Source organism: Buteo buteo, chromosome 3, assembly GCF_964188355.1.
Source record: "Buteo buteo chromosome 3, bButBut1.hap1.1, whole genome shotgun sequence".
Classification (NCBI taxonomy): domain Eukaryota; kingdom Metazoa; phylum Chordata; class Aves; order Accipitriformes; family Accipitridae; genus Buteo; species Buteo buteo.
This window is the reverse complement of record NC_134173.1, coordinates 34,896,014-34,911,758: the sequence shown is the minus strand read 5'-3', so window position 1 is coordinate 34,911,758 and position 15,745 is coordinate 34,896,014. Positions and strand designations below refer to the sequence as shown.

The window sequence follows — 15,745 nt, the reverse complement described above, 5'->3', positions numbered from 1 at the left end:
CATACAGTTGTGGTGTCACAATCATCAGAATTGTGTGGTTTTGATCACTTAGAAGTATCTTAAAGGTGAAACTTGCCCCCACAATTACGAGGTGAAAAAATAGACCTAAGTATATGAAGTGTAAGTCAAACAGGAGAACAACTGTAATGGTGAATGAGCTGGGTGGCTGCATGTTATTGGCATATCTTTTGAACAGTGGCTGGCTCTCATTTAAAAAAAAAAAAAAAAACAAAAAAAAAATTTTGATTGTTCACGTACGTGTCTGCTGTAAGACAGCATAATGATATTCCTTGATAAAGAGGAAGCGGTGATAGGTATGCTTGGTAGAAATGAGGCTGAATCCTCAGGATTCCAAACAAGTAATAAGACTCAGGCTGATTAAGTGGCCTTGATGGATTGATGTTTTGTACTATTGGAGAGAAGGACAGGTATTCAGCATCTCTTTGTTTGCATAACTTCTGAATCATCAGTAACGTCAGCTGTGGTGGTACTGCTGACTTACTAGAAGGCAGTGATGAGACTGGGAAAAAACTTTGCAATTATTTAAACCCTTACTTGAGGAAAACAGCTAGGGCAAGCAACTTATGTACTTCAAACTAAACTTTTCACTTAAGATTGGTTCAATTTTGTTTGGATCTGGTTGATTATCTGGATTTACAACAGATTCAAATAACATTATGTTGATGCATATATTTAACTGCTTATCACCCTTCTTGTATGGAGGTATAATTACGCAGCGGTTAGTTTGCAGGTAGGTGTCTGAAGCTGTGCTTGAAATACTGAGGTGATTATAGAGATCAGAGGGAATTTATGGAGGTTTTTTGCAGTCATCGATTTCACTATATTCTCTTATTTTGGGTGCCCTACAATAGCAGTGCACTTTGTTACTGGCTTATAATGCCTTGCCTAGTAAATTAAGAGCCTACATGTAAATCTAGTAGACTTGTGATCTGGTCCTAGTGCATGACTATAAAGTCTTCAGAATTTAAATAATTCTGACTGGTACAAAGTTATCTTGTTGGTTGTTGTCAAAAATCGAGCCTAATGCAGGTGTATTTTGTGTTTTTTCAATACTGACTTCCATGAAAATAAGCATCAAGTTCAGAGCCTTGATTCTTAATTTAAATGTACCTAAAGTAATTTTATAAAGGTTTTTGAATAGTAAAGACTGTCTCATGCTCCAAGAGAAGGGGTTATGATGATGCATGCAAAAAACCTAATTTTTTTCAATTATCTTAATTTTCTTAAATTTCTCTTGACAAATGTAGAATTTTAGGCTTAAAAATTCTGTACTAAAATGAGCATGTTCTATTATATGTACTTTCGGACTAGAGTAAGGCAAAACGAATAGCACATGATGTATGTGCATTAAAATAGGACTCATTTCTAGAAGATACTCAGCTGTTATTGTACTTAGTCCAGCATGAGAATCCATTCGGAATAGATTACTGAAAGAGAACTCAAGAAAAAAGGGTGAAGAAGTTTTGTCCAAGGCATTCCAATTGTGGTTTTAACTCCATATAGAAACTGGGGAAAACTGGAAAAAATATCTACAGTATATTTCTGCTATAGCAGCCTAAGAAAACTGAAATAGTCAACATTTAGTACTTTTTACTAATTCATGAGAACTGTTCTTCATGCTATAACACTTTCTACCTCCTTGTGGTAGAAGATTGCATTTCTTTAGTTCTCTTATACTAGGAATACTCATTTTAAGATCCTTTCCTACAATGTCTAAGGAAATTTGGATTTGAACTGGAAGGCACTTCTAAATATTAGCAGTCACATGGAATTTTTTCTGTTATGCTTTTACAGCTGCAGTAGTTTTTTAATAGACTTTTAATACCTCAATTATGACTGCATTGTCAGATTTCCTCTCTTCTCCTGATCCTCCCGTAGACTTTCTCATTTGTGAAGTTGATAAACATCACAGGCTGTGTCATGTTACCCTCAATAAACAGCAAACGTGCTTATTTCTAGTTACCTCAGTGCAATGAGATGTTTTGGGAAGATGGATCTCGTCATCTTATTTAAAATAAAACAAAAGTTCTTATGCTCTTATTTCTCTCTTATTTCTGAGGCTTCTTGAAATATCTGTCTGATTTTGTTTCAGAACTGTACAGTATAATGTTGTATTCATTTGCATGGGAAAAAGCTTAGAATCCCACATGAATTTCATTATACCCCTAATATGATTAAAGGTTTCTTTTTGCTCATTAAGAACACTTACCTGAACAAATTGGATGCATCTTTGAATCACCCACTTGATACAGCTTGCAGATTTTTACTGTTGTTGAAAGGAAAGCAGAATAACTGACTGTAAGCTCCTGGTTGCTACCCCTTCACCTAGAATCTTTGTGGAAGATTATTAAGCAATTGCAACCTATGCATTTTCTCACTTTTGTGCCACTAGCTTTTTGAACAATCCCAGACTTCTGCTTACCTCTCACAGAAGTGATGAACCTGAGTGGGAAACACACAAGTGGAACGAGGTTTTGCCAGAGAAGCAAAAGCAGAGTTGTTAGATATATTTGCATTCACTTTAATCAGTGCCTATCACAATGTATGCTGCCTAACCGAGAATAATATGCCCAGTGCACTAAACTTTGTGGAAGCAAGGATGAAAACAGTTGTTGCTTACCAAACTAAACTTGCACTGATAATCAATAAAACAGTTAAATACTCTGTCTTTAGAAGGAGAACTATTTCTTACAGTAATCATTCTAGTTCTGAACTCTCAAGGCAGGTTTACAAAAAAAAACCTTGAAGATACGTGTGGGAACAAAAAATTTTGGCTCAATGTACTAAAAGTCAGGTAATAAGTAGGCAGAAATTATTACAGGTTTCTGTTGACTTCTTCCTGTTACATGAAGGCTAAGCATCCTTTTAACTGAAATGAAGGAATGAGTAGCATGGCTCAGTTATAATCTATTAGTTCTACTTGGCATTTTCCTTGGATTTATAGCGTGTTTTGTCAGACTGGATGAATGGACTATATGTCCAAAAACTTGTCTGTTTTCTTTCTCCAACCAAATCAGTTTGGACTACAAAATACATTGTTTCTTCCCTATTAACCTGTCTTCAAAACTGTATTTTAATTGTATCAGGTATTACTCTCTGTGTCCTTAGGAAATTCCTTATTAGGGTGTTAGCATTATTTTATCATGCCCCAGTGCTCAGTTTATCTCTCAGATGAACAGAGACGGTTAGCAAGTTCATGTTCTACCAGAGAGTCCCAGGGCACAGAGCCTTTAAACTACAAAGATTAGGAAAATACAACATTGTAGAGCTGAACTGCAATATCGAGGGTTAACTGCCAAAGCATTTGGAGCTGTATCTTTCATCCTGAGGTTTTTAAAATAATGCAAAATATGCAGAAATGGCCCCATGTAACTATAAACTAATTGGTGACTGAAAATTCACTAGCTTGTTGCAACAAAGCAGCTGCTTGGGTTTAAAGAAAAAAAAGAAAAGAAAAGAAAAAAATCCCCCCAAACCTGCCAGAAATGTCAATGCTGATTCTTAAGGTATCTTTCTGTGCTGTTCCCTCTGTGCTAGCAAATATATGGCACTCTTCACTGAGTGACAATGGAGGGGTGGGAAAAATAATTTTTGTTGGAAAGAAATTTCATTTTTAACCTGTCCATTTTCTTCTTGCTCTTTTAGTGAAAATGTCCATATGTCTGAAGAAAAACAGAGGATAATGTTGTTAGAAAGAGTGAGTAGATTGTTTGTGCGGTTAAGCATTACAATTAAGTACTTATAAATATGTATGTGTGCAGTTGTGCTGTGGTCAATTATATACTCTGATGCAATATAGTATCTGCAAGGCTTATAAATACTATTCCAGGGAATGGTTTTTCATTGTACTTGTTTCAGATCAGTATAACTTGTTGAAGTAATTCAAAGTAAGTATTAATACATTATATTTGGCTTAGCTTAAAGTTTGTTTATTCTGTTTATGTAGGCTGTAGTATGAATGAGTCAGGTGTAATATTTCTTCTTAGGAGTGAGACGTCATTGATCTAGGGAATTTCAGTAGCAAAAAAAAGTTTTGATTACTTTTTCAAATTAAGGCATCCAAAGCAGCTGGACAGGAATTAAGACTGATTTACCTGTTTCTCTTGGAAATGGATCATTTCTCCTCATAGGCTGCTATTACTTAAATCCATTTCATTCTACCTGGGGTGCATTATAATCTTGACAGTATTGCTTCTGTAAAAAGTGAAATAACACTTGTTATGAATGTGCTTAAAGTTAACAGTTTTCTGAAGCAATTGTCATGGTCCTACAGGCTAGAATTGTAAGTTTCTACCTCGCCACCGCTGCTTCTTCCAAATACATACCTTAAATTTTCACTTCCGTTACAACTTTTATTTTGAGCATAGCTTTCAATGTACACTGAATAATTGAACATTTTTGATGAAATAGAAGTTATTTTTGCTAAAAGGCTAGATTAACCCTTAGTATACTGGAATCTTTCAGATTCTAGTAATTTTTAACTATCTAGTTATATCTAACTTCATTCCAGTTGCCTTTTTCTTACCTTGAAAAGTTGACTTTAAAAAAAAAAAAAGTGTCTTTAGCTTTCAGCTTTCTATAATCAGTTAGACTAAAATCTGTGATCAGCTAGAGAACATAAATGTTTTCCGTTAATGAATTGTGGCACTGTATGATGCAAGTGGCTGGATGTTTCTGACTAGGAGCACTTACATGCTTTATTCTGTCGTCTGCTTACAAAGGATTTGTCACGGGTAGAAGCTATATAAAATAGTGATATATTACATTTCTTTTGCTGTTCTATCAGTGAAATGTTTTTCTAAACCATGACACTAACTTGAGAAGGATGAGTATTAAGATAAGCATAGCATAGCAGTGGGTTTTGTAGCACTGTGTTAATTGCTAGACTTCAAATTTTTTTACATGTCTGTTCAAAAGGTGTTTTGATATTGTTTTAAAATGAAAGCTGTAGTAAATATGTATATTGTATAAGTAGTCTGATCTGGTCATATCAAAACTTTTAAAAAATGTATAATCAGATAAGATTTTCTTTCAGACTTTGCAGTTGAAAGAAGAGGAAAATAAGAGATTAAATCAAAGATTGGTAAGTATTTGTGCAATGCATGTTTTAAGTCTCATGAAAAAATAAGAAAAGCTTACAAATATTAAGTTTGTTAAAATCTAAAAATGTGTTTTTATTAAATTCAAAAGTTTTAAGCATTAAGGCAAGTGGCAAATAGGTAACCTGATAACCTTTCAGGGGTATCTCAACTTAGCAGTGTTCTCATGGAAAAGATTCACAGGAGTGGAGAGAAAGAGACATACTCCCGAAGAACACAGACCATCCAGGCTTGGGGTACGGGGAGTTAATTTCAGTGATGCCATGGCTCAGTTTTTCATCAACAGTATATTGAAGGCCAGTTTACAAGAATGTAAATATGCATGTACAATAAGCATAATTAGGAGTGTTAACAATAACTTGGAGATTAGAAACTGCACCTGTCATTTTTGTAAGGCGTCAAACTTTTTAATTCTGCCTAGCAACTGGAAATACAAACAGTCATCATCTTAAACTGAAACACTCAAATAATAGTCAATGCCTATGAAAGGAAAAAGAATATAGTGACAGAGTTCCCTTGATTCCTGTGCTGTGAATCCTTCTCCTCTTATTTATCCACAGTTTATCCTTGCTGCCAGGTCTCAACCTTAAGTCTTAAAAAAATTACTGTGTGTATGGGAAACAGACAAATCCTTTGGTAGTTTATTCGTTGGACCAGCCATGGAGATCTCACTTTAAGTGACAGGTGATATCCAGGAGTTTGGTAGGAACTGATATCTGTGTAGTTGCAAGTTACATTTCAGAGCAAAAGTGTTTGATAAGTTTCTCCAGTAGGACCTGCCATTTTTCTGTCTGGTATAAGATTGAAATTTACTATATAATTTATTCCTGCTACATGTTCAGGTGTGAAATTGCAATTTTTTTCCAAACACTTTCCATTCCATATTAAAACCTGTACATAATAACCCTGCTAGAGCAGGGCATAAGAAAGGACTGCAAGACACCTAAAAGCATATTTTAGAAAAGGAATTTTTTATTTAGAATGTCAATGAAGTGCACAAAAGTTATTTCAGTGTAGTTTTTACAATACAACTCAAACCATACGGGACAGTCTCCTAAACCTCTCTGTAGATTTCCTGAATTAAACTCTTGATCTCTTGCCATCTCAGAGTAAAACGAAATTGAAGAAAACATGGTGTTATACAAGACAAATACAAAATTATTTTTGTTGCTATGATTAATACCAAGCCATGTAGGAGAAATTGGCAGCTCATTGGTGTTTAAAGCAATTGAAAATTGGTTTCTAAATGGGCATAAGAACATAATATCTTTTCAATTCCTTACTTATAAATTAGTTATATCATAGATGAAATAAATTATTTTTATTTTTTCTCTTCATCCTTCTTTCTTTTCCCCCTCCTTCCCAATACTCTTCTAAAGCTGAAATACACATCAGCACTTACATACCAATATTTATTTCTATAGAGCTACTTCAGATAAGCAACCCAGAAGGGGTGCTGCACAATAAAAGAAAATCTTTTCAGATCCCTGGCCTTTGCAGCAAAACTTGTGGGTTACCTCTGCAAGCAATAAAAAAAATAAAAGGAGCTCGTTTTAATACCGGGAGTGTTATTGCAGGATTTTTGTTACTTTATATGAATTATTGACAAAGGGAACCTTTTTTCTGTGTAAAGGCTAATAGAACTCTCCTCATAAAAATTTCTTTACTGAGTTTTAATGGAAATATTTTTAACATTCTAATTTGTTGTGTTTTTCTTAAAACTTAGAAATTAATGAAAAATACAGAAATCAAGCTAGTTTGCATTTTAATTTAACATTCCACTTTTAAAAAACAGAAAATTTTTGGTTCTAACATGTGAAGAGAACTCTCAAACACTTTTGGGAACAATCTAAGCAAATTATACACATTTGACAACTTTCATGTTAGCTGCAACTTTTTCAAGAAAGAGAAGTACAATGTGAATAAGTCAAAGAAATGTAGTCTCCAACAACAACAACAAAAATTGATATGAAGTTGGGCCCCATAAAGAAAACTGCTGAAAATGTCATCAGAAGTTGAGAGCTTTTTGTGTTGTACTGCATTCAGTTTGGGCTCATTCTTTGAAGAAATTAAGAAAACAAGCTGGGAATAGACTTCAAGCTCATATTAAGACAGGCTGATACTGTTTCCGGGGAAGTGGGGAGGAAGACTGACAATAGGAAATATGCTGTAGGTAACAATGTTTGAGTTACAGATGAAAAATCATGTGCTAAACTTCAAGTATGAGTAATCTAGGTTTGAATAGCATGTATAAACGGTGCAGGAAGTAGGAACCTATAGAAAAACTGCAGGACCTCTAGTCAGAGTTTCTACAGGGCAATTACAAATTGTCTCTTCTTTAAGAAAGTCACCAAAGGGTGATGAAGTGGATACATTGACATCAGATCAGCTCCTCTGTCTACTTGCATTTATGTAGGCTATATAATCCCTTTGTAGATACAAAGTAGCGTTGACCATTTTCATTTCTTATCACAGTTACTGTAGAAAGTGTATGTACACTTATATTTATTTTTACATCTAGTTTATTCTCTTGAAGTTGGTTCATGTGCTAGTATTAATTAAACAGATTTAAATTATGTCCAAAGCCTTACATAATAGAGACTTTGTTTGGTCTTAGTAAATTTGCAGTTTTATGCCAGGGAGTGCTGCTCTATCAATTACAGTAAACTTTAGATTGAGTGACAGTCCTTAGTAAAACTGAGAGACTATATCGAGTTCAACATCCAGAGTTTAACTACAATAAACATGTTTGCCCTCCAATATTTTACCATCAGCCTTTTGTAGAATGCCAGTGGCTTCTGAGTTAGAGTGCACAGCTATATTATAGGTCTTGTGTATGTTCGGAACAAATCTTCAGTGGCACTGATCTGGAAAGCACTTCTCAGTTTTAAATAATGAGGGAGAAGTCAGTTATGCAAGAAATTTAATACTCAAAGGTAGCTATTTATAAAACAGACAAACAAACAAACAAAAAAACGCAAACCACCAAAACTACAACCAACCAACCAAACCTGCTACAGAACAGGATGACAGACTTGTGTATTTTCTTGAGTGAATATAAGATCTGCCAAAATAGACACTGTTTGAAATCAATAATAAATGATTTATCTTAACCATATTGTTACCTGCAATGTAAATGTCATCATAGCTTGCCAATACTTTATAGCTTTTCTCTTTTTTTAATAGATGTCCCAGAGCATGTCATCAGTATCCTCAAGACATTCTGAAAAAATAGCAATTAGAGAGTAAGTACATGTTAATTTTTATATAAACAGATGGATATGCCTTCAATAATAAGTATGTAGTTAAAGAATGTCACAATTCTTCTGTTCTTGATCTGTGGTGAAAAGATATGTAGGTCAACTCTATACATTTAGCTGTCAGTTATTGAACCGTTGGTTGGGCATAAATCAAATTTTATAAACCCTTTATTTTAAACAAAAAAAAGGCCTTTATGAATTCTGCGTAGTGGTGGCTTTCTTGAATTCTCTACCTTTCTTACATGGTTCATAAGGATAATACCTCATGGGACTTCTAGAATCCTTCCTTTCTTTTAGATTACTTTTTGTTTATCTGTGACCTTCTTGAAATCATGCTGAGAAAAATCAGAAGGAATCTTGTTTATCCTGAATATGCGTAGTGCTCCATTATATTTGAAGAGAAGTTTTACCTTCCTGAAGCCTTCAAAATTTTTGGCTTACCTTGACAGACTGAAATGAAATTAACTCAAATATTTTGTTAGATATTATCAATCTGTTAGCAGCTGCATGTAGAATTGTTGCTGGAAAAAGAAATAGTAATTCTTGCAAAACATGAAAGCTATAGACAACTGTTCTTCAGTAATTTATCAGTCTGATAATTGAGTAATATAAAAAAATGTTTTTGGAAAGAAATCCAACACAGATTATTCCTTTAATGTTTTCTGAATTACACCAAATTGCATTTTTATTGTAACAAGGTCAGTATGTGCAGAATCAGGTTTTCCTGTGAGCACCTGAATATTCTGGCAATTCTCTTGGTAGTCTTTGGTGAGGAAAACGTCATGAAAGAAGAATTCATCTGTCCAACAGATATGTCTTTATTTAAGTCAGCATAGTCTGTCATTATAATAAATCCAGGCAGAAAAGCTTGGAGTATTGTTTGTTTAATCTGAAAGTGAACTTTAAAGAAGATAAGCTAAATTTCTCTCTAGATTTACCTATTTATCTATGACTATGTATCTGCAGTCTCCTTTTATGGAAGAGTTTTCCCCTTTCTTTGCCACTTGCTCCCCCATACCCAGAGTAGTGGTAATATTCATTCTTACAGCCCTCTCATGGTCTAATGCTTAATTTGTAGCTATTTTAGACTTCATTTCATTAATGGGTAAATAATTTACTTTCAACACATTTGCACTGCGAAACAGAAATTGGAGACAGAAAAAGGTCTCCGAATTCTGTTACTGAAACTTGGCATGAGAACTTGGTGGCTTCTTGTGTTTTATCCTGGTGTCAGGAAGAAACAGATTTTTGAAACTTCTTATGTAAAGTCACCATGGTGTTTCTTTTGTTTTTAACCCTTTGATCAAAGATGAACACTTCATCCCTTCTTCATCCTGTGTGCTTAAAATTTTAAGATTGAATAGCTACATAAATGTTTTGCTGTATTTTTCTGTGTTCTAATTGACTTCAGTTTAAAACATCAAAAGAGTGTTTGTTAACATTGGTACAGTGATCGTTACCATAAGTATTGGTGAATAAAAATAATACAGAATTGAAACATTAGTATTTTGTTAGATACTTCTGTTTATTTTTTTCAAAAGGACAGTTTTGCTTTAAATAATAATTTGAGCTGATCAATGTAGAAGAACATTGCAAAAACACTCTTTGAAAGGTAGAGTGTTTTGTTGACTTCAGAAAATATAAAATGTATATGAGTTGGCATAACAAGTAGAAATATCTATGCTGCTGTTCAACTAAGTCTCAGTCTGTGCAATACTTGGGAAAAAATTGTACTGTAATTAATGTAGTTTTAAGCTTCTATGCTTTTTTTAGTTAAGTTCCGTCATTTTTTTTTTTTTCCAGTTTTCAGGTTGGCGATTTGGTTCTCATTATCTTGGATGAAAGGCATGACAACTATGTATTATTTACTGTTAGTCCAACCTTGTATTTCTTGCACTCAGAATCTCTTGCTGCCCTGGATCTCAAACCAGGTGAGTGTGGTAAGTGTCAGATTACTTTCAATTATTATCTCCTCTTACAAATAACACTCCTTAGTAAGTGATTTTATAAATATATGTGATAAATATGAGAAGAATGCGATACAGATAGCTGTCAGCTATTTTTGTAGATTTTGCTATTTGTTTTGATGCTAAACATCTTTCAAGGCAGAACATTTTAAATAAAAAATTGATATAGATGTTAATATCTTGGAAAAATAGGGAAAATATGTGCATCTTCAAAGTAAGCTGTAAAAAAAAAAGGGGGGGGGGAGAGAAAATGCCAATTTTGTACACACACAGAGTAGATTAACATGTCTATGGGGAAACCATTCCCATCAGGCTGCTTAGCTATTCAGTAGCATGAATAATAATGCATAATCGTGTAGGTCTCAGGCCTATTTTGTATGTGGATTTATGTTTTCAATGTCTTTGGCAAGGAAAGTAAATACAAAACTCAAGGTAACATTTCTGTCAAAACTGCATGCTCTGTTCTTATTTTTTCATAACTGATTCTATGATGTTTTTGAAGATTATCTTTGGATAAAATTTGTTCTCTGTAGCTCATCTTCTGCAAAGTGACTGAAATTTATGAACCCAAATATATGTCTGAAATAACAGAATGTAGACCACAGTATATGGGGATTTGCAAGCAATGTTTTTTTCTGGCAAAGTTTTTCCACCAAATTTAAACGGTGTTTAGCAGGGCTCATAAGTTTTCAGAGAACAGTTTCTGTACGTTTTGCTTATGTTCAGGTTGATGGCACATTTGCTTTTTTCCTCCCTTAATCATCAGGTTATTTGTTGGCTGTTTTTTGGCAGCTATGTAAACTTAGTTAAATTGAAGTCCTCTTTTTTTAAATGAGGAAAAATAACAATGCTTTGCACTAAACTGTGTGCTACATGAAATAGAATCACGTATACGTCTTTAGACTATCACATGTAGTATGTTCTGCAAACCCAGCCACACTCCCAACTTTGCTGAAATGTCTAAGAACATGCTTTAAAAGAAAATTTTGCATTAATTCTAATTTATCAGAAAGAGTTCCTATATGTTATTGCATGTCAGAAGCTGTCAACTTACTTTCAATGAGCAGACTCATTGTAGATTTCAGTTATGATGAAAGATGATAGCTCTTAAAAAAAATCGTGTAGTCTCCAGAAGACCACCAAGCTCTACCTGAATTCTGAGACTGCTGAAGGATCTGTGCCATGTGTGTTCTGCAAAACATGTGGGAAGAACTCCTATGTTTCTTACAGATGTAATATATTCTGAACTATGGCATTACTAGTGCATACATAAATATGTGAAATGTGATTGATTTTCTTACTGTTGGTTTACATATATAAGGTAAAAGCCATGTTAGTTTGTACATTGCTGAGTACACAGTTCACTGACCTGTCTGTTTTCAAATGGACTTAGCTTGCTCCATTCCTTACCACTTGCTAACCAGAGTTAGTCTCAAATTTGAGAAAACTGCACATAAAACTAACATGAAGACTTACCATTTGCTTTAGGAACACATTTGTTCCTAGCTTAGTACTTCAGGAAACCATGTCTTGATTCTATTTCTGCATCGGGGAAGTGGGGAGAATAAAACCCAGAACACTAGTATTATTTGTATAGATTAAAATTGGCATGGAGCTAGGTACTGCAAATTATTGTTTTAAGGGCTGCCAAAATGTTGCATCTAAACCTGTCCTTTTGTACCAACATGTACATATCAAGTTAATAATTCCGTATAGATCTACCTACAGTATTAAGTGTCAGAGATCTAGGCTATTGTAGGTTGTCTCTGTCTACATTAAGAGCGCTTAGAATGCTATGACAACACTGAAATTGGTTGAGGACTGCATGGTTTCTGTGTTGTCCCTTATCTTCGGGATATGGAAGTTTTCATCTGCAAATCTAAGGAAAAAAAAACTTAAGTTTTTTTGTAATATAAATATTAGTTGTAGAGCATTCAGGCCAGACATGAATACTTTGTACTGATTTGTACGAGTGTGGAGTAGAACGGAATCTGCTCCATTATCAATAGCCAGATTAATCTTGAAGGGTAAGATTAAAATTTCAAACTCTGGCTCTTGTGTGACTCATGTTCTAGTCACTAGATACAGTATCTCATAAATAGTCATGCTTAGAAAAGCATTGATTTTAGTATTATGCAGAGCATATGTGAGCTGTTCCTTCTGTCTGTTTTGATGTTTTCTTCATGCCGTGATTAGTGATAGAAAAGAGCAAAGCAAGTAAAATGGATAGAATTTCTTGGAATTCAAGACAAATATGCATTTCCTTACTGTTACAGAAATGGATAGAAGCTGAAAGTTTGTTTATGTCCACTGTTGCTTTCTTGACCTGTCAGTTTATTATTAAGGTCTTTCATTTTTCTCCTTTCTGAACAGTATTGGGTACTCAGAAGACTGCAACCAAAACTAGCAGACTTGTAGGGCTTTAAAATGATTATTTGTGAGGAATTAATTTCCATCACTAATACAGAAAAATAATCAAATGTTTCAGTAAGGGCAATAATAATAGCTGACTACAGAAGAGTTTCTATCCTTTGAAATACTTCAAGAAATTCTCACCTTAAATCAGACCAAAAAGGTCAAGCTTGGTTAATGAGAAAAATTTTGAATCATTAAATGAATTTCAGTTTTGATTTGCTTTTGTCTCCTCTAATGTTAACTTTTAAAACAAAATTTAAACTAAAAAATAAAATTTTTTGTTTGAAAATGCCAGTGACCTGTCTCGATGTCTGAAGTTATTTAATTTTTGTTAATTTATTAAAAAAGGGGTTTTTTGAAGACTTTTTGCTTTCAATGAAATCATTTTAGCAAATAATCTTTAACCATATTGAATGTAATACCCTGTAGCTGATTATCTAAACTATTAAATATACTGTCTCTTTAGCTTCAGGTGCATCTAGGAGACCTTGGGTGCTGGGAAAAGTGATGGAAAAGGAATATTGCCAGGCAAAAAAGGTAAGGGAATAGTAATGGAAAATCATCTGATAAAATTAACAGACAAGAAAGTCAGTTTTAATGTTTGTAATGATTGTGAAGAGTTATCTTTGCATAATAAGTGAGATGAAAATTGCCCTAGGTTCTGCCATTCCTGCTCTGTTTTTCAGTCAGTGAATAACAAGAGAAGGGGAACTAGAAAAAAGAGTAAGTGAGCAGTGGCATGGGTAGATGTGTCCATATTGGCACGGTTCTGGGCAGATTCCAAAGGGTCTCATAAATGCTGAGGGGTGGGAATCAGTTTCTGCTTAAAAATATAAAAATCAGAGGAATAATCCCACATTTCTAATATAATCTGATTATTTTTTTATTTTGTAGGCACAAAACAGATTTAAAGTTCCTTTGGGTACAAAATTCTACAGAGTGAAAGCAGTACCATGGAACAAGAAAGTATAACACAACAAAATTTTAGTTCGTTCTGTCTCCATTCTTTTTTGACTTGTCCTTCAGTGCTCGTTCATCGCTCCAAATACCAGGCCATCTTTTTATACTGAGGTCATGTGACAAGATATGTCATTGATGTACTGCTTTTACTTTTTAACAGGTCACATTTTAGAAACAAGAATTTCATCAAAAACTCTGGCCCTAACTGTTCCAATTTTTTTACCCAGATAACTTTAGGAGTGTGGACCAAATGAGTTCATTTTCTCAAAGGGCAACCACATGAAACATGGCTTGTAAGCCATGTTAATTGCCTGTTAAATATACATTAGCTTGTATTTAGATGTTAAATGTTAGTTACCATTATTACCAGCATACGTCCTTTTGTGAAATCATTATCAAAGTACTTGCACTCTTTAACAGGTTCTTTATATGTGTAAAATTCATCAGCTATTTAAAGAGGAGTGTTCATTGCATGCAGATAATCATATAATTTTTCTTCAACATGAGTTTGCCTCAGTAGATGAATAAAAATAACTACTGCAACTTGTTTCATTACATGAAAATGCTCTTTAATGTTAAAAAAAAAAAACCACTTGTAATTTGATAGGCTGATTTTCAAAATCAGCCACAGTTAGATCTGCAATCTTCAAAAGCACTTTCGATGGATTGATCACAGATTCTGAAGGGAAGTCACCTGTGCCGTTTGTTCAAAGTGAAGCACTTGTTCTTCCCAACAAAACAGAAATCTTGTATTAATCTATTTAGAAAAATCATATTGATGAAATTGTATTTCATGGTTGAGTTTCAGGAAAAAACTCATTGTACATTAACCATACAAGAGTCATTTAAGTAACAAATTATTGTAATTGTAAAAGACATGTAGAATTTTAAAACAATAAAGATTTGAAACTGTATGTGTTTGAAGTATTTGTGTGCCTTTTAAATACTATCTATAATATTTATTTCATGTTAATCTGTTGCAGCTTGTCTCCGATTCCTCCAGCAGTTTCATTACATAGAAATACCTAAATTTTCTACAAGTGGCATTAATATTCAACAACGTTCAGGAATTACAAAAATTACCTTGTAATGATAAAGAATTTAAGTAGACAGAAATTAATTTTGTCAGCATCTTAAATGGATAAATTACATTTTTCAAAATAGTTATACTGGCTACATTTTAAAAATGTAGTCTGATTTATTTTTTTAATAATGGTATAAAAAGATGTAATATAAATGTGTAGCCAATAGGAAGTGAAATTCTGGATTCAACTATGAGCTTATGTCTAGGATTTAATCCATGGAGTTACTCAACTGTGATCTATCTTCAGAAGGTGTGGAGTGGAGGAGGAGAAGAGATAAAGAAATGATCCCATGGAAGTGTCAGTGCTTCTGCCCATATGTTGCAAATAATATTCCTTCAGACTAACCAGTCCACTTGAATACCCAGAAACTACTGTATATGTGTTATTTAAAATTTTGTTCCATGACAATTCTAAGTTCATATTTTTATGAAATGCATGGGCTTGTAATTGTATCACACCTTTGATGAAATAAATCTAAGACAGCTGATCTCTGGAAAACAGAATGTCATTTTGTCAAGTTGCATTCTTACCTGATGGTTAAATTTGCTAGTTGATGTACTGACTTTTTAAAATTACTTATCAAAAAATGTGCCTTGTTCTTCAAGAACAATATTACCAAAGTTGAGTACTGCCCAGTATTAAATATGTACATAACGTATAGATCTATACAACAGGTTTGAAGCAAAAAAAATCACGATGCAGTATTTTTTTATCACTGAATTTTTGACCTTCAACTAAATGGGAATTCAGTTCTGTCTGCAATTTGGTGCAGTCTTGTTCCTTTAGTCAGCTGAGTCAGTGGTTTAAGAAGGTGCACATGTAGCATGATTCATTCTTTCTAATATGCCGAGTGTTTAGAAGCCTTGATATCTTATACCATGCTGACAAAACTTTCCCAGCCTCAGGTAATCTTCCTGCTGCTGTGAATATTTTTTGTC

The 15,745-nt window shown here is 33.8% G+C and overlaps 1 protein-coding gene across 5 annotated transcripts in view; it reads left to right on the top strand.

Annotated features, from left to right (window-relative positions):
- RB1CC1 (RB1 inducible coiled-coil 1) overlaps nucleotides 1-15,294 on the top strand; it is an 82,656-nt gene extending 67,362 nt beyond the window's left edge. For 4 of the 5 annotated variants that reach the window (XM_075023283.1, XM_075023284.1, XM_075023285.1 and 1 more), the window contains 6 exons: nucleotides 3,667-3,718; nucleotides 5,057-5,104; nucleotides 8,307-8,365; nucleotides 10,184-10,320; nucleotides 13,229-13,299; nucleotides 13,657-15,294. In XM_075023283.1, the coding sequence (XP_074879384.1) occupies nucleotides 3,667-3,718; nucleotides 5,057-5,104; nucleotides 8,307-8,365; nucleotides 10,184-10,320; nucleotides 13,229-13,299; nucleotides 13,657-13,734 (445 nt within the window). In that variant the 3' untranslated portion in view covers nucleotides 13,735-15,294. The remainder of the gene's footprint in view (nucleotides 1-3,666; nucleotides 3,719-5,056; nucleotides 5,105-8,306; nucleotides 8,366-10,183; nucleotides 10,321-13,228; nucleotides 13,300-13,656) is intronic. The other variant, XM_075023286.1, reaches the window with a different exon arrangement.
- Nucleotides 15,295-15,745: the final 451 nt, after the last annotated feature.